Here is a 19,585-nt window from a genome sequence, read left to right as displayed (position 1 = left end):
GCTCCCACAGCCCAGGCTACATGGCTCCCACAGCCCAGGCTACATGGCTCCCATCACCCGCCCAGGCTACATGGCTCCCATCAGCCGCCCAGGCTACATGGCTCCCGCCGCCCAGGCTACATGGCTCCCACAGCCCAGGCTACATGGCTCCCACAGCCCAGGCTACATGGCTCCCACAGCCCAGGCTACATGGCTCCCGCTGCCCAGGCAACATGGCTCCCACAGCCCAGGCAACATGGCTCCCACAGCCCAGGCAACATGGCTCCCACAGCCCAGGCAACATGGCTCCCACAGCCCAGGCTACATGGCTCCCACAGCCCAGGCTACATGGCTCCCACAGCCCAGGCTACATGGCTCCCACAGCCCAGGCTACATGGCTCCCATCACCCACCCAGGCTACAGGACTCCAACTGCCTGGGCTGCAACACAGACACACACTCATACAGCAACACCTCAACATTCCAGGCACTCACGGAACATTCTCACCATGACATCACTGAGTCCAAGCCAGCAGGAAGACTCGGCATAATACACCTCCTTTCCTTACACACACGCAAAACAGGGAGAACACAACATAACACAATGGTCAATACAAACTCATATTTTTAATTTATAGGAGCAGGCAAGTATTTGCAGATATAAAGTAAGGGCCAATTCATTTAACTGAGATTAATAAGGAGAATCTCAAAAAAATCCTGTCGGATATAAAGAGGAAGGTCTTTTGTTTATTTCCTTACCTCTCCTTTACACCTCCACTCGTGTCCACATGCTTAAACCCCTCAGGGGATGTTCCTATTAATTGAAAGAGATGTCAGAATACTGTGTGCACCAAGTGGAAAGTGCAGATTCTGTTTTAGAAGAAGGCTAAATAGCCCATGATCTTGCAGAGAGGATACCCTCATTAGGCTAACTCCATCATGGTGTCCGATAGCTTTCATTTCAAAAGCACATTTATGTGTCTCTTCCTTAGTCACGACACACATATGAAGTTAGCCTAGTAAAGGGATCCTCTCTGAAAGATCCCTGTTGGATCACTTACCTTGTTCTAAACAACAAACTCTTGGTTGATGGAGCGATTTCCCAAACCTTGTCCCCTGTTCAACGAAAGCTTGAAAAGTACATCACAATTCGTTCACCCATCATCACAGATTTGCCTCTTGCATCTCTTCACAAAGACCCCAAACCTAAATGATTCAAGCATGCCATAATCCCTGCCATTCCTAACGAAAATGACAATATATCCCCACAGGCTCCATATTTCCCGGTTACATTTCCATGCACCACTTTGGTTCGAGGGATCAGGGAGCAGCAACTCCCACTCCAACACAGAGCGACATCCAGTCAATATCAAGCAGAGCTCTGCAGTGGCGGCAAGATGACATGGAAGCGCTTCACAGAATCAAATATTAGTCTCTGCTTAATCCACTGCGATGCTGAGATTTCAGAACTCACTTGAAGTTCTCCTACGTGTTTTACTCAACGTAAAGTGATCTTTGCTTTGAGGTCTATTTTTTCTCTTGGGTCCATAGTGTTACTGGTAATGGTAAGAGGGCATACATAGCACTGTATTACATAAGACATAAAGCACGGTTTAAACAGGTATTAACACACTCTATCCACGGCGGGAGGATGCAACGGTCCATCCAGACCTGTGAAGGAGTTGCACAGATATTTGTAGGGAGTCTATTTGTCCACTGAGCTTTGTCGGGTTCTAGTAACCTGCTCGTCCGCTCTATTCGAAGGAGGGCAAAGAATCAGAATTAGTGTGTAACTTCCTTTGTATGGATGTGTTGCATTTTGCCAGGTCTTCCGATGGAATCTATGGATTCTTTCATCTTGCAGAAAATGTACCTCTCAGATTCTATAAAAATGAAAGTACCACCAACATTCTCCCGAATCATGTGCATGGGAAGGGCGCGACTCTTATGGATTTGCTGATGGCGTTGAAGTGCGTCTGTGTCTACGCTGGTGTCGCATAAGATTTGCCTTGGAAGTAAACCTTTTCTCACATTCTGGGCATGAGAAGGGCCTGACTCCTGTGTGGAGCCGCTGATGCTGTAGAAGGTTGATTTTCCGAGCAAAGCTCTTGTCACACTCGGGGCAGGCAAAGGGTCTCACTCCTGAATGGACTGTTTGATGGCAGCGAAGATCAGTCTTAGCAGTGAAGCTCTTGTCACATTCAGTGCATGGGAATGGCCTTACTCCAGTGTGTATTCTCTCATGCTGTAGAAGGTTTGCCTTTCGAGTGAAGCTCTTCTGACACACAGTGCACACAAAGGGCCTCACTCCTGTGTGGATCCGCTGGTGACGATGAAGATCACTCTTCAATTTAAAGCTTTTTGGACATTCGTTACAGCGGAAGGGACGGATTCCTGTGTGGAATTTCAGGTGCTGTACAAGATACGCTTTCTGAAAAAAGCTCTTCTCACACAAGGTACATGCAAAGGGCCGGACACCTGTGTGGAGTTTCTGGTGATAAAGGCATCCTTGCTCAAAAGGGAAGCTCTTCTCAAACTCAGGTGCACGGTACTCTTTCTCATTCAAGCTTCCTGCCTCCAGTTCATCTGCTGGAGAATAAATATGAAAACACAGATTAGTACATGTATTCCAATAAGCAGTGCGCAGAAACATGTCTGTTGTCCAGGCAAGCATTCAATCGTGTCATGTTGCAAATGTCTCGAACAGTTTGATAAATATTGCAGGATCTTTTTGGTCAGAGGTTTAGTGGCAGTCAAGAGAAGTGCCAGTCAATGTGGGAAGTTTAGTGGCAGTCAAGGGAAGTGCCAGTCAATGTGGGAAGTTTAGTGGCAGTCAATGGAAGTGCCAGTCAGTGTGGCTACTGGCAGAAACCACCCAGACCGGTGATATGCGAGTGTAAGGCAGCCAAGTCATGCGATTTGGTGTGCATTAATAGTCTCAGGTTAGGCCATGATATGTGATACACAAGAAGGGCGGTCTTGACATTTGCAAGTGTCAAGTATTTTAGTGTTTGGAAAGGATCAAGCAGTTTAAGCAAATACGATGTGCTCCCAGCAGCAGGTTTATTTGCTTATTTTGTTTTAAAAAGCAAAAAACATTCTGAAATCAAAACCCAAAGTGTCCAAATGTGCCCGATTTCACATGCAATACACCAAGGGCCCAATTCATGGAATTCTTTGCACAGTTCAAAGTGACTTTTGTTGGGAAGGAGCAAGTTCCTTCCTGCACTCCCAAGTGCTTTAGAATTAGACAAGACTTATTTTTACTCCATCTAGCAACTACAAGGCCCCACGGGAAAGGGGGACACTGAGAAAGCTCTCTCATGCAAATATAACCATATAGACAGACATGGGCGGGCACTAAATGAAGGTAGTTATTATTTAAATATAAGGTGCAAGTAACTATTAGCTGAATACATTTAATCTCAAAGCACACGATAGAAGCAGGCTCTCTGCCGGGAAGAATGCAGCCTGTGCTAAAAATGGATCGCAGGGCTCATGCACTGTTGCTTCACTAAGGCTGGCAGAGCAGCACGAAGTAACTCAGTAGCTGCCTGCTCTCTGTCACAAGGCCATGGGCCTCATTACAACCCTGGCTGTAGCCGTGCCTGTCACACAGGCACAGCTGCCGCCGGAGTGGCATTTCTTCCGGCCCCTGGCAATGGGGACGTACAGGGCCATTCCGACCTTGGCAGAACCTGTATGTCCCCATTGCCCGGGACTGCAATCCATTACTCCCCATTCCCATTTGAGCCGCATTTGGCTCAATGGGAATGGGGAGGTTGGATGCACTGGCACTGTTTAGAACGGTGCCGGTGCATCCGACATGCTGTGCTCGCGGGTGCCTTTCTGCCCGCCATGTCCGAGGCACCTGCGAGCACAACTCGTAGTTTGCCGGTCTGGGAACTACGGTACCGGCAAGCTTACCGGTACCGTAGTTCCCGGACCGGCAAACTTGTAATGAGGCCCCATGTATGCTAAAAGGGGATTTTAACCTGCTCAATGCACAGCATGCAGAATTATGAAAACCAGGTTTAAAAGAAACTACATGACCACATACCAAATAACAGTAGAATGAGTGGAGTATGAATGAAAATTAGTTATAGAAATGTTTAGTTTTTCCTGGGGCTAGGCCTCAAGGTTTGTAAAAGTCTGCAGGGCTCGAGTGTGTGTCTATGTACGGTAGCAATATGTAAAGTAGCATGTCCTGACAGTAATCGGTGAAAATGAAGAAAGGAAGACTTTGCAGCATCCCTTTTATGGAAGCAGGACGAGCTGGGATAAAGTCATGCCAATATCCAGCGATGCCACTACAGCAAGTCATAAGTTTAAAAGCTCCTGCCTGGCACCAGTTTGCAGGAGAAAGGCACGGAAGAGGGACAGAAGGCCATTCAGGGAGCAGAGTTCTTTGCCGCATCCTCATTTCTGTAAAGAATACATTTGTTATCCTTGCAAGATAGACTCTTGGCCTTACTTCCCTAGAGGGGTGTACTTTACTCTGGTGTGAGCGTGATTAGGGGCACCCTTATAATTAGGGATACCCCTGTAAATTGGCCTACCGTTACACTTTGCACTGCCGACACAAACCCTGATTCATGTACTGCAAAAATGACTATGCACTGCAAAAATACCCTTTGCACAGTTCCACCTCTGCACATTCTTCTTCATTCAGGCCCCTCTGAGCCTTCCAGCTTCCCTCCTCCCCTGTGTCCTTCCCTCCTCCACTGTGATTGGGCCTCTGCCCGCTTGTTTTCTACTCCCAGGGTCTTACCCCCGCCACTACTGCATTGCAGCCACTGCTGCCTAACATCTTTGTGGGGTAAGTGCTACAGGAGCATCAAATTGTTATTTTGTTTTAAATTTAATCTGTTTTGGGGTTTCTCGTACCCTGCGCCGTTCAGCACATCTTTCTCCATTCAGGCTGCTCTGGGCCTTCCAGCTTCCTCCTCCCCTGTGCTCTCCCTCCTCCATTGTGATTGGGCCTCTGCCCCTCTTAAATTCTGCGCCCAGGGCATCCCCACTGACCTTGCAGCCCTCTGCTGCTAAGCCCCAGAGGCAAAGGGCAGCCTACTTCTGCCCCGTCTACCTTCTCATTCTCACCGGTAGACACAGAGGAAATTGAGGCCTTGATTCTCAATTTGAAACCTACTAATCATGATTATGACCACTATCCCAGTTTACCTGGCAGTGCAACATGGGTCATCTCTCAAACCTTTTTTGAATAATTTTGTGATCGTTTCCCTAACCCAGGGGATGGTGCCACAAAAACTAAAGAAATCGGTCCTTAGGCCCTTGCTGAAAAAACCCACTATGGATCATCAGGTGTTAGGAAACTACCGGCCTATTGCAGGCCTGCCTTGGACAGCAAATAGTCACCACACAGCTGCAGACTTACCTGGAGGACAATTCTATCTCAGATATCTTCCAGCCTGGTTTCAGACCCGGCCACAGGACTGAGACCGCCCTGGTGGCTGTATGGGATGATATTATAAGGGCCACTGACGAAGGTGATCTGAGCATGCTGATCTGTCAGCGGCTTTTGACATGGTAGACTTCGGTCAGCTGCTGAAGAGACTCTCAATGATTCTTTGGAACATAGGACCCAAGCAGTTAAACTCGGACCCTTTTATTCTATGCCAGTCCTCTGTGGAGTTCCTCAGGGGTCATCACTGTCCCCTATATCATTTAATATCTATCTTCACCCTCCGATGGAAATCTTTTCAAGATTCAATCTGGAGTACCATTCCTATGCGGATGATAAACACATTTATGTGAGATTAAAATCTGTCTCGAAAGCAACAGACTGGGCCTCATTACGAGTTTGCAGGTAAGTCTTGGCTACCCCCAAACCTGGGTCTGGGTTCCCTGAATGGGGAAATACTGTGCCATTCCGACCTTGGAGTGCCCGGTATTTCCCCATTCAGGGAACCCGAACCCGGTCCATCCCCATTCCCATTTGAGCCGCCATAATGACGGGCCCGTTGTTAGCATGCTGGGCCGCTCGCCGGACCCGCTAAGGATGTCTGGTAAAACCAGGCGTCCTGAGCGGGTCCCACGAGTGGACCTCGTAATGGGGCAGTAAGGGGTTAACGGCTCCGGCACCTTTACCGGCGCCGTTAACCCCTTACCGCCCTCCTCGTAATGAGGCCCATTGTGTTTTAGCTTCTGCTAATGCCATAAAAAATTGGATGACGGAAAGCAAACTCCAGCTTAATCCTAACAAAACACAGGTAATAGTGATTTGCCCAAAAAATCTTTGTAAAGCATACCATGCCACCTAACCCTGTCCTGCTATCTTTGATGCAAATACTTCCTTCTCCAGTAAAGTAAGAAATCTTGGTTGCCTTTGGCAGGCATCGTTGAACTATAAAGCACAGGTCTCAGAGATAGTGAAAGCTTTTTTATTTTTTTTAATCAACTTACATTATTGAAACCTATTCATCCCAGAAATGGATAGAGCGGTGGTTGTGGGGACCATGGTTAATTCTAGTCTCGACTTCTGTGGCACCCTTCTTTTGGGTGCCCCAGTGAGCCAATTACATCATCTGCAGGTAGACCAGAACATTGTGTCAGATTGATTTATAAACTCCCAAAATGTGATTCCATCTCCATACATCAGAGGAAACTGCACTGGATGCCTGTTAGAAAAAGCATTGAGTTAGAACATTGTGTTTGATTTGCAAATGTATCCAAGGAACGGCACCCAGATACTTGATATCTGAAATTCAGCTTTATCAGCCCTCCTGAGCGTTGCACTCATTCGACCAAAGGCTCTTGGTCCTTCTCCCCCTCTTATCATGCTAAATGGGGGGGATCGTTGTTTCTCTATCAAAGGCCCACGCCTCTGGAACTCATTCCCAGTTGAGTTGCGGAATGCCCCTTCCATTGTTGTTTTCCGCTCAAAGCTGAAAACGTTCCTGTTCACTTGAGTGAGGAATTCGGTGATTATACTTAAACTGAGCAAGCATTATAAGATCTGTGCCTAGATGCAGGATACCCGCTTGGTTCCGTAAGGATTTGCCTGTAACAAATGTTAAATTCAATCCATCTCCCTCAGTAGCAGCTTCAGGGGGTATTTGGTGGTGTTCGTCATGGGAGCATGCAGCGCAGCCATCTACCAGCAGCGACTGACAAGGTAAGAAAGGTGGGGAGGGTGGGAGGGGCATTACTTCTCCTCATTAAACTGCCCCTCCTTTCTTATTATTTCTATTCTCTAATTCTGCATTCTGCTGCACTTTTGTATAACAGTTGTATATAATCCATATCTGGCATTGGTGAATTGCCATAAGTAGCCTGGGGAGCTTCCCCCCCCCCCCAACCTCCTTCCAGCTAAGTTGAACGTTGTGTGTCCTCCGTTTGCTTCCGAATCTGGATGTTTTTCATTTGCTGCTGTGTTTAAAATTAGGCTTTTGTGGAAGTAGTAAACTCCTACAAATATCTGGGAGTGTTAATTAATTGCAGCAGGATAGAAACTCTAACAGTGGAACTCCTGCGTAGCAGGACCCAAATGCTTGCGAATCGCGCTATTATTATAGACAGAAAATGTGGGCGATTTTCACTTTTACCAGTCCTGGAATTTTAGAAACTGAAGGTGGTGGGGATCTTGACTTATGGGGCCGAGGCCATGCTGTTTATCCCGGATCATCTATGGTCAGTCCTAGGGGGAATTTTTTGGAAGCAGGCTTTGAGGGTGTAGCGTTCTACTGAATTCAGGTCCTAAGGCAAGAACTGGGGTTCATTTCCTTGAAAGGGTGTGCACTGCACCGGAAATGTTTTCTGGAAGGTTCAGCAGTAATCTTTCATATCCTGAAAACTGAGATGGGTAAAAATAGTAGTAAGACTCCAAAGGCCTGGGTTCCTTGGTGCAGAGAGACGCTTGAAAATGTGAGCATCTTGGATATGGACCTGAAAAACAATACAACGGCATTTTAAAAAAACAATGGGAATGGGGCTGGATGAATACCTTGGGAGGTAGCATAGGGGGCAATTTATGAGGATACGTTTAAACTTGCTGCCATCAAAGGGGACAATGGTTTTAAGCAATCGAGGTGGAGTGAGAGATCTGTGATGCCGTTGTTAACCGAGGAAAGAAAAGGTGGGCGTCTTTATTAAGTGGTGATCGTTTAGCACCAGACGAGTGGTGGGCGTCTTTATTATGTGGTGATAGTTTAGCACCAGACGAGTGGTGGGCGTCTTTATTATGTGGTGATAGTTTAGCACCAGACGAGTGGTGGGCGTCTTTATTAAGTGGTGATAGTTTTGCACCAGACGAGTGGTGGGCGCCTTTATTAAGAGGTGGTGATAGTTTTGCACCAGACGAGTGGTGGGCGCCTTTATTAAGTGGTGATAGTTTAGCAAAAGACGAGTGGTGGGCGCCTTTATTAAGTGGTGATAGTTTAGCACCAGACGAGTGGTGGGCGTCTTTATTAAGTGGTGATAGTTTTGCACCAGACGAGTGGTGGGCGCCTTTATTAAGTGGTGATAGTTTAGCACCAGACGAGTGGTGGGCGTCTTTATTAAGAGGTGGTGATAGTTTAGCACCAGACGAGTGGTGGGCGCCTTTATCAAGTGGTGATAGTTTAGCACCAGACGAGTGGTGGGCACCTTTATCAAGTGGTGATAGTTTAGCACCAGACGAGTGGTGGGCGTCTTTATTAAGTGGTGATAGTTTAGCACCAGACGAGTGGCGGGCGTCTTTATTAAGTGGTGATAGTTTAGCACCAGACGAGTGGTGGGCGTCTTTATTATGTGGTGATAGTTTAGCACCAGACGAGTGGTGGGCGTCTTTATTATGTGGTGATAGTTTAGCACCAGATGAGTGGTGGGCGTCTTTATTAAGTGGTGATAGTTTTGCACCAGACGAGTGGTGGGCGCCTTTATTAAGTGGTGATAGTTTAGCACCAGACGAGTGGTGGGCGTCTTTATTAAGAGGTGGTGATAGTTTTGCACCAGACGAGTGGTGGGCGCCTTTATTAAGTGGTGATAGTTTAGCACCAGACGAGTGGTGGGCGCCTTTATTAAGTGGTGATAGTTTAGCACCAGACGAGTGGTGGGCGTCTTTATTAAGTGGTGATAGTTTTGCACCAGACGAGTGGTGGGCGCCTTTATTAAGTGGTGATAGTTTAGCACCAGACGAGTGGTGGGCGTCTTTATTAAGAGGTGGTGATAGTTTAGCACCAGACGAGTGGTGGGCGCCTTTATCAAGTGGTGATAGTTTAGCACCAGACGAGTGGTGGGCACCTTTATCAAGTGGTGATAGTTTAGCACCAGACGAGTGGTGGGCGTCTTTATTATGTGGTGATAGTTTAGCACCAGACGAGAGGTGGGCGTCTTTATTATGTGGTGATAGTTTAGCACCAGACGAGTGGTCGGCGTCTTTATTAAGTGGTGATAGTTTAGCACCAGACGAGTGGTGGGTGCCTTTATTAAGTGGTGATAGTTTAGCACCAGACGAGTGGTGGGCGTCTTTATTAAGTGGTGATAGTTTTGCACCAGACGAGTGGTGGGCGCCTTTATTAAGTGGTGATAGTTTAGCACCAGACGAGTGGTGGGCGTCTTTATTAAGAGGTGGTGATAGTTTAGCACCAGGCGAGTGGTGGGCGCCTTTATCAAGTGGTGATAGTTTAGCACCAGACGAGTGGTGGGCACCTTTATCAAGTGGTGATAGTTTAGCACCAGACGAGTGGTGGGCTTCTTTATCAAGTGGTGATAGTTTAGCACCAGACGAGTGGCGGGCGTCTTTATTAAGTGGTGATAGTTTAGCACCAGACGAGTGGCGGGCGTCTTTATTAAGTGGTGATAGTTTAGCAGCAGACGAGTGGCGGGCGTCTTTATTAAGTGGTGATAGTTTAGCACCAGACGAGTGGCGGGCGTCTTTATTAAGTGGTGATCGTTTAGCACCAGACGAGTGGCGGGCGTCTTTATTAAGTGGTGATAGTTTAGCACCAGACGAGTGGTGGGCGTCTTTATTAAGTGGTGATAGTTTAGCACCAGACGAGTGGTGGGCGTCTTTATTATGTGGTGATAGTTTAGCACCAGACGAGAGGTGGGCGTCTTTATTATGTGGTGATAGTTTAGCACCAGACGAGTGGTCGGCGTCTTTATTAAGTGGTGATAGTTTAGCACCAGAGGAGTGGTGGGCGCCTTTATTAAGTGGTGATAGTTTAGCACCAGACGAGTGGTGGGCGTCTTTATTAAGTGGTGATAGTTTTGCACCAGACGAGTGGTGGGCGCCTTTATTAAGTGGTGATAGTTTAGCACCAGACGAGTGGTGGGCGTCTTTATTAAGAGGTGTGATAGTTTAGCACCAGACGAGTGGTGGGCGCCTTTATCAAGTGGTGATAGTTTAGCACCAGACGAGTGGTGGGCACCTTTATCAAGTGGTGATAGTTTAGCACCAGACGAGTGGCGGGCGTCTTTATCAAGTGGTGATAGTTTAGCACCAGACGAGTGGCGGGCGTCTTTATTAAGTGGTGATAGTTTAGCACCAGACGAGTGGTGGGCGTCTTTATTATGTGGTGATAGTTTAGCACCAGACGAGAGGTGGGCGTCTTTATTATGTGGTGATAGTTTAGCACCAGACGAGTGGTGGGCGTCTTTATTAAGTGGTGATAGTTTAGCACCAGAGGAGTGGTGGGCGCCTTTATTAAGTGGTGATAGTTTAGCACCAGACGAGTGGTGGGCGTCTTTATTAAGTGGTGATAGTTTTGCACCATACGAGTGGTGGGCACCTTTATTAAGTGGTGATAGTTTAGCACCAGACGAGTGGTGGGCGTCTTTATTAAGAGGTGGTGATAGTTTAGCACCAGACGAGTGGTGGGCGCCTTTATCAAGTGGTGATAGTTTAGCACCAGACGAGTGGTGGGCACCTTTATCAAGTGGTGATAGTTTAGCACCAGACGAGTGGCCGGCGTCTTTATTAAGTGGTGATCGTTTAGCACCAGACGAGTGGCGGGCGTCTTTATTAAATGGTGATAGTTTAGCACCAGACGAGTGGTGGGCGTCTTTATTAAGTGGTGATAGTTTAGCACCAGACGAGTGGCGGGCGTCTTTATTAAGTGGTGATAGTTTAGCACCAGACGAGTGGCGGGCGTCTTTATTAAGTGGTGATAGTTTAGCACCAGACGAGTGGTGGGCGTCTTCATTAAGTGGTGATAGTTTAGCACCAGACGAGTGGTGGGTGCCTTTATTAAGTGGTGATAGTTTAGCACCAGACGAGTGGTGGGCGTCTTTATTAAATGGTGATAGTTTTGCACCATACGAGTGGTGGGCGCCTTTATTAAGTGGTGATAGTTTAGCACCAGACGAGTGGTGGGCGTCTTTATTAAGAGGTGGTGATAGTTTAGCACCAGACGAGTGGTGGGCGCCTTTATCAAGTGGTGATAGTTTAGCACCAGACGAGTGGTGGGCACCTTTATCAAGTGGTGATAGTTTAGCACCAGACGAGTGGCGGGTGTCTTTATTAAGTGGTGATCGTTTAGCACCAGACGAGTGGCGGGCGTCTTTATTAAATTGTGATAGTTTAGCACCAGACGAGTGGTGGGCGCCTTTATTAAGTGGTGATCGTTTAGCACCAGACGAGTGGCGGGCGTCTTTATTAAATGGTGATAGTTTAGCACCAGACGAGTGGTGGGCGCCTTTATTAAGTGGTGATAGTTTAGCACCAGACGAGTGGTGGGCGTCTTTATTAAATGGTGATAGTTTTGCACCATACGAGTGGTGGGCGCCTTTATTAAGTGGTGATAGTTTAGCACCAGACGAGTGGTGGGCGTCTTTATTAAGAGGTGGTGATAGTTTAGCACCAGACGAGTGGTGGGCGCCTTTATCAAGTGGTGATAGTTTAGCACCAGACGAGTGGTGGGCACCTTTATCAAGTGGTGATAGTTTAGCACCAGACGAGTGGCGGGCGTCTTTATTAAGTGGTGATAGTTTAGCACCAGACGAGTGGTGGGCGTCTTTATTAAGTGGTGATAGTTTAGCACCAGACGAGTGGCGGGCGTCTTTATTAAGTGGTGATAGTTTAGCACCAGACGAGTGGCGGGCGTCTTTATTAAGTGGTGATAGTTTAGCACCAGACGAGTGGTGGGCGTCTTCATTAAGTGGTGATAGTTTAGCACCAGACGAGTGGTGGACGCCTTTATTAAGTGGTGATAGTTTAGCACCAGACGAGTGGTGGGCGTCTTTATTAAATGGTGATAGTTTAGCACCAGACGAGTGGTGGGCGTCTTTATTAAGTGGTGATAGTTTAGCACCGGACGAGTGGTGGGCGTCTTTATTAAGTGGTGATAGTTTAGCACCGGACGAGTGGTGGGCGCCTTTATTAAGTGGTGATAGTTTAGCACCAGACGAGTGGTGGGCGCCTTTATTAAGTGGTGATAGTTTAGCACCAGACGAGTGGTGGGCGTCTTTATTAAGTGGTGATAGTTTAGCACCAGACGAGTGGTGGGCGTCTTCATTAAGTGGTGATAGTTTAGCACCAGACGAGTGGTGGGCGCCTTTATTAAGTGGTGATAGTTTAGCACCAGACGAGTGGTGGGCGTCTTTATTAAATGGTTATAGTTTAGCACCAGACGAGTGGTGGGCGTCTTTATTAAGTGGTGATAGTTTAGCACCAGACGAGTGGTGGGCGTCTTTATTAAGAGGTGATAGTTTAGCACCAGACGAGTGGTGGGCGCCTTTATTAAGTGGTGATAGTTTAGCACCAGACGAGTGGTGGGCATCTTTATTAAGTGGTGATAGTTTAGCACCAGACGAGTGGCGGGCGTCTTTATTAAGTGGTGATTGTTTTTTTTAATTTTTTTTTTAAAACAATTTTTATTCAATTAAACAAAACAAATACCAACAAACACGCAGTGCAAATAGCAATACCATTTCACATTGTTCATTACACAATATTAGTCACTGCTCCCCTTATCCCACCCTCCCCTACGAGCGTATTGTTCCACTCAATCTGTATCCGCACCGCGTGGTGGGGTCTCGTTTCCAGTGGATTCCGTCAGATTTTGTATTGTTCCAAACAGTTCCGCTACCAGCGATTTCCATGCCATCAGGGTTCCCATCTCTTCTTCTCCCCCTATATTACTTGCTTCCTGCCATACCATGGTCTCTGCCTCAGCTCACTTCTGCAACTCTTTCCACCACATCTCCACCCGTGGCCTATGACAAGCCTTCCATCCCATGGCAATACCCCTCTTTGCGAGCACATATGCTAAATCTTTCAATTTATTGACATGCTTAAGTTTCTGCGATCTGGGGAAGCCCCCCAGTAAGCAAGCTCAGGCTGCGTCTACAATAGTGACCCCTTTTACTGCTAGTTTCCCCGCTACTTCACTCCAGAAGCGCTCAATCACTGGGCAGGACCAGAACATATGTACCATATCAGCTTTTTCTTTGTCGCATTTGGGGCATGCCTGTCTACCGGCATTTTGAAACCTCGATATCCTCAGGGGTTTCATGTATGCCCTGTGCGTGATATATAGTTGTATCTGTTTTAATCTGGCATTCCTTGACACCCTCTTGTGGTACCCCAGGGCACTTTCCCACATCCCATCCTCCATCGGGGCTCCCACCTCCGCCTCCCAGTCTGATCTCAGTTCTTTCCCAACCCTGGACATCAACATTTCGTACAATCTAGAAATCTCGTGCCCTCCTTCCGTTATATCATATATCATGTCTATGGTACCATCAGGCTCTTCTTCGAGTATTGTTTCTGGCCAAGTTTTTTTAATTTCCTGCACCATTTTATAATATTCAATATATTGGCCCACATGTAATCCCACTCCCTCCCTTAACTCTTCAAAGTTCATAATAGTCCCCTCCCGCCAGACATCACCCATAGTTACCAACCCCACCGATTCCCAGTGGTTTCTAATTGTCCTTCGTAGCTGTTCATCTCCCCTAGCCAACGCAACCAGCGGTATCTGTGGGGAGCATGGGGCTGGGTTTTCCATCATCCGGCATGCTCGGCGCCAGATCCTCCACCCAAACATCATCATCTTAGGACGCGCTTTCATCTCTGTCTCAGGTAACCAAATTATTTCTTTTAAGTCAAATGGGGCACTATCTGTACTAAACAACCTAGATTCAGGGGTCGCTTCGTCTGAGAGCCATTTGGCAACGTATTGCAGTTGGCTCGCTACATAATAGGCCTCATAGTTAGGCAGTTTTATTCCCCCTTTCTCATAAAAGTTCTGCAGCTTCCATAGTGCCACCCTATTCCTGGTACCCTGCCACAGAAAATCCCTGCATATGCCATGTAGTCTGGTGAAGAACTTCTTGGGTATAAAATACGGGATGTTTCCAAAATAATGCAGGAGCCTGGGCAAGACCACCATTTTAAGCATTGCACTTCACCCCATCATTGCTAGAGGTTACATTGCCCAAAACTTTTTACTCTTTTCGATTTTACTCATGGCTTCCTCGGTATTGTGCATATGCTCTTCTTCCACTGTGTGATACACATCTATCCCAAGGTACCGAAAAGTACTCAGCACCGGCAACCGCCCAGCGGGGATCCCCTTATAACTTCCTAACGGGAAAATGATAGATTTCTGAGGGTTCACCGCTATGCCAGACAGCCCCGCATACCTGTCCATAACTTCCAAGATGTACTGGAGATTCTCCTCCGGGTGTTTCAGGTACAACAGCAAATCATCCGCATACAAGGAGATCAAATGTCGCTCCCCTCCCACTTCGATGCCTATGGTATCATACTGTTGTCTAAGGTATATCGCCAAAGGCTCTAAAGCTAATATGTACAGCATAGGGTACCATGGGCACCCTTGTCTGGTGCCTCTGCCTAGTTGCCATCTCTCGGAAATCACTGCTCCTGTTTTGACTCTGGCCAACGGCTCACTATATAGCATCCTTGCCCATCTTATGTATCCAGGCCCCATACCATAGCCCGCCAAGGCTGCCAGCAGCCATGGCCACTTGACTGAGTCAAAGGCCTTCACAGCGTCCAAAGACACTATTGCCATTTCACCATCATTTATTGACCCCCATTCAACAACTCGATGAAGTCGCCTGTGATTATGAGTTATGTTCCTATTTGGGACATAGCCTGTCTGGTCGGGTGTATTAGTTTACCAATGACTCTTTGCAGTCTGCTTGCCCGGACAGCTGTCAATATCTTGCTGTCCTGGTTCAGCATTGAGAGCGGTCTCTAAGAGCCACAGCTGTATTCAGGCTTATTAGGTTTGGGAAGCGGTATTATAATCGCTTCTCTAAGTGATTCCGGCAGCCGTCCTATCTCAAACGCTTCATTTAGCATATCTAACATCGGGGGAGCAGTTCTGCCTTATACACCTTATAAAACTCACTTGGAAACCCATCCGCCCCTGGGGTCTTACTAGTAGGTAGCTGCCTCACCACTTCTTCTAACTCCTCTATGGTGATCGGTGCATCTAACTCCTCTCTTTCTTCGGCACTTATTGTGGGCAGACCTATATCGTCTAGTGTCTCTCTTATTTCTTCACAACTGCTTCTCCCCGTATCCCCATATAGATCCCTGTAGTAACTTGCAAACTCCTGATTAACTTCCTCTTGGGTGTCAGCTACACTGCCATCTTCTCTTGTTATTGTTCTGATGGTGGGTCTGGGGATCTCGCTCTTGTACAACCATGCCAGAAGCCTTCCTTTTTTATCTCCTCCCGCATGCTGTCTTTCTATATATTTCCTATAGTTAAGGTTAGACAATCTATCCCATAGTTCTGCGCATGTCTGTTGCCATTTAAGTATCAGCTCCATGTCTACTCCAGTGTCATCTCCTCCTTTCAGCGCCTTTTCCTTTTCCCTTTCTGCCTCCTGTAGATCAGCCAGGATTCCCCCTTGTAGGCCTTTAGATTTTGCTATGGCTATGCCCCGCAACATCACCTTAAAGGCTTCCCATAGCGTGCTTGCTGAGTCTCCCCTCCCCTCCTCTCCTATCTTCCCCTCTCCTCTCCTCCCCTCCCCTGTTGGGAGATACTCTTGGCACCCTTCCTATCCTCTAGGGTCATTATTAATGTCGACCTAAATGGCACTGTCATGGTCCAGGTCTCTCAACCCAACCTCGTCCTTTACGATAGAAGTCTTCTGTCTCTCATCAACTTCCTTCCCTCTCCTGCCACTTCATTTTCTGCCGCCTCTCTGCCACCTCTGATGGGCGTACCACACTCCTGTACCCCTCCTCGGAAGACCTTCAAAAGTGGAAACTTAGCTCCCCTCAACTCTTGTTCTGCTTGAAACACTCCTCGGACATCTACCACCTCCTTGAAGACCATGTTCTTTTTTTTTTGTATTTACATATTTATTGCATTTTTAAACAAAAAAAGTAACAATTAAAATCGTACAGGTAAAATAAAGCTCCCTTCTTCCCAGCCAAGTCATATAACAGTGCCAAATTGTCAAATTATTTCATACACCAGTAATTCATTTAAAGTAATGAATCACAGCTCTAAAAACCTTTCCCAAATGTGTTCATACAAGCTTCTTTTCTCATCTCTGTATAGAATCAGTCTCTCCATTCTCAACATTTATTGCAAGTCTAACAGCTAATCTGCCACTGCTGGCATTTGCACACTTTACAAAATTTCCATAGAATAATTTTTTTGCAGAACTCAAAGCCCTAAAAATCAGCAACGCTGTGGGAAAGACAGATCCTCTACCAGATCCTCTTTCCCAAGAATAATACTTGTGTAATCCTAATCTATATCCGGTATCAGTACCTTGTTCATTGTTTCTGTAACCTCTTTCCAAAAGTTTCTTAAACTGCTGCATTCCCATATCATGTGCTCAAATGTACCCACACTATGTTCACATCTCCAACAGGCCTCGGATTGCAACAATCCTCTTGCATACAGTTCCTGAGGAATCCAGAACACACTGTCTGGCTCTTCCTCTAGATTCAATGATGTCAATGTTACATTCTTGCATAAACTGATCCACCTGCTTCCACTCATCCCAGATCCTATCACTTCTGACCATTTGTCCAGTAGTTCTTTATTAGTAACATTGTATTGTGCTACATTTTTGTATACCTTTGAGGCTACGTGACCATACAATTTATAATCACGCAATCACTCAGGCCAGTCTTTGCCTTTCTCTAGAATCCTATCCTTCACTGCTCTTTTCAGTCTCCCGTATTCCCCTAAAGTGCAGTCTTTAAGGTACTTTTACCTGGTTAATTTTTTTAAACAAATCAATTTTTCATCTTCAAAGAGGTCTCCCAACCATTGGATTCCACTCAAGAGCTAGTTTGGCCATAGTAACGTTTTCCCTCCTAGTTTAATGTCTGGATTTAGCCATAATGACGAGCTACTAGAACTGGAGACATCTTTCTTGTTTTTTTTTGCATTCGTCCTTTCCAACATTCCCTTAGAAATCTCGTTGGTGCATAGGATCTGCATCCGGCTGCATCTTCCGATGTCAGTACAGTTCTTGAAGTCCTTGCACTTATCGAGACGTGGTTCACTACCATCTCTGTCACAGGTTTTGACACTCTCCTTCCTGAGGGGTACAAGATCCTCTCTAAGCCCAGGCCTAGCCAGCCCGGGGGCAGAGTTGCCCTGATCTTCCCTGAGTGGGTCCCTTCTACTATCATAAGATATGATATGGCATTTATAACGCGCCTATACACAAGTGTTTCAAGGTGTGCCGAGGCAAGGGAGGGGGAACAGAGGGAAGACAACAATCTTACTATGCCAGGTGACATTGAGATTGCGCAAGTGCAGGGGAGGGAAGAGGGTAAGTGCCTCGCGCCTTTAAACACTTGTGTATACGCATGTTATAAATGCCATATCATAAGTGCATGGGGAAGGGGAAAGAGGCAATGCAATACATAGGATCAACAGTAAAGAATAAATAAAACAATAGGTAATAGTGTGGCCAGCTAATGGCAAGTGCAAGGGTAAGTGCAAGGGTAAGTGCAGACAACAAGTGTCAAGAGTTGGTGGGGGCTGTAGGGGTACAGAAACAGCGAGGCAGTGCAGGTGTGCAGCTGGTAGAGGAGGGGACCGGGTCCCGAGATCAGAGGGTAGCCAGGTGACCAGTGCAGATTCAGTCAGGAGTTCAGCAGGGGAGAGGAGGAGAGAAAACAGAAGCAAAGAGGAAGGTCTTGAGGTGCTTCCGGAACTGGAGATGGTTCTCCTCAAGTTTCAGGGAGGCTGTTCCATAGGGAGGCCCCAGCCAAAGAGAGATATCTATCACCAACTCGTTGTTTGGAGAAGCAACTGACCCTGAGGCAGTTGGAGGTGGATGAGCGAAGAGATTGAGAAGGAAGATATTTAGGAAGATAGAGTTGAAGGTATTGAGGCCCCAGAAGACCTTGTGGACAATGCAGAGGGTTTTGAACTTAATCCTCACAGCCACTGGGAACCAGTGCAGAGATTTCAGTCCTGGAGAAATACGATCCCTGGGTTTAAGGCCAAGGACAAGTCTTGCAGTCCTGTTCTGGATGAGTTGCAGAGGGCGGAGAGTAGAAGCAGGCAGATTTGGAAAGAGGCTGTTGCATAAGTCCAGCCTAGAGTGAACCAGAGCTCTGGAGACAGTGAGCTTCTGGGGGAAGGAGAGGAAAGGAAGAATACCTCTGAGGAGGTGAGCTGGTAGTGTGACTTCTTAGAGATGTCAGAGATGTGAGGAGAGAGTGGAGTCGAAGACGACCCCGAACTTTTGAGCCTCACAGGTGGGAGAAGGAAGAGGGACAAGAGAGGCAGGCTGGAGAGTGACACGAAAGGAAGGAGCAGGTGTGCCGATGAGGAGAATCTCTCTATTACTGGCATTAAGGCAGAGATCGTTGGCGGCACCAGGGCTCAAGTCGAGGGTCCACGCGGGTGGACGGCGTCCACCCACTATTTTCAGAGGGTGGACGGCGTCCCCCCCCTGGGTATTTTTTAAGAGGCCATGAATGGATTTAAAACAATATCCATTCTTTTTCTTTTTATCTTCCATTGCCGGGACTTGAACCACACTCGTCAGGTTAGCAGACTGGGGCCTTCAGCACTGTACCATCCTGCATCTGTTGAAATTGGCACCGACAACCACAATCTCAAAGCAGACAGGCCAGGCCTGGATCTGTAGAGTAAAGAAAGCCTATTTAATTTCATTGGCTGTTTATCAGCCAATGAAATTTGTTAACACTATTGAGTGGGTGCAGTGGCACGAGAGCCGGTAGTGGAGTTCATTTAGCGCGCCTGGTCTGATTCCTTCTAGCAGTTTTATTTCCCTTTTTTCTGCACGCAGCAATATACAGACGGCTACGCTTATGAGTGGGACCCCTTAGGGCAGCAGTGCCAAGGACATGGAAGTTAACCCTGGAAACGCATGTTTTTCAGTTACAACTTGTGATGTTTGTTTCACGTAAAGGCTCCTTTTAAAACACATGCCCCTTTTGTGATGAGTCATCATAGCAGATGACGAGTGCGAGATGGCACCTGCAAAGGTGGAATGCTGCTGAAACCTGACCCTCCGTGCCAGGTGTGCCCCTCAACTCGCCCTAGCGAATACAGTGTGCAGCCGGGTATGAATGCCGATGGCCTTATGCATGCTTGGATCAGTAGAACACATTTTTAAAATGAGCGGTCGTGGTTTTCAAGCCTAGTTGTCTTTGTTTTATATTGTACTAAAACCAG

At 47.1% G+C, this 19,585-nt stretch overlaps 1 protein-coding gene across 2 annotated transcripts in view; it reads right to left on the bottom strand.

The window, feature by feature from the left end:
• Positions 1-585: 585 nt before the first annotated feature.
• LOC138564392 (zinc finger protein interacting with ribonucleoprotein K-like) overlaps positions 586-19,585 on the bottom strand; it is a 195,734-nt gene continuing 176,734 nt past the window's right edge. Inside the window, exon 8 of one of the 2 annotated variants that reach the window (XM_069642907.1) lies at positions 586-2,567. In XM_069642907.1, the coding sequence (XP_069499008.1) occupies positions 1,924-2,567 (644 nt within the window). In that variant the 3' untranslated portion in view covers positions 586-1,923. The remainder of the gene's footprint in view (positions 2,568-19,585) is intronic. The other variant, XM_069642908.1, reaches the window with a different exon arrangement.

Source organism: Ambystoma mexicanum, chromosome 1p (genome assembly GCF_040938575.1).
Source record: "Ambystoma mexicanum isolate Mex_15411 chromosome 1p, UKY_AmexF1_1, whole genome shotgun sequence".
Taxonomy (NCBI): domain Eukaryota; kingdom Metazoa; phylum Chordata; class Amphibia; order Caudata; family Ambystomatidae; genus Ambystoma; species Ambystoma mexicanum.
Note: the sequence above shows the minus strand (reverse complement) of the source record. Positions and strands in the feature narration are given on the sequence as shown.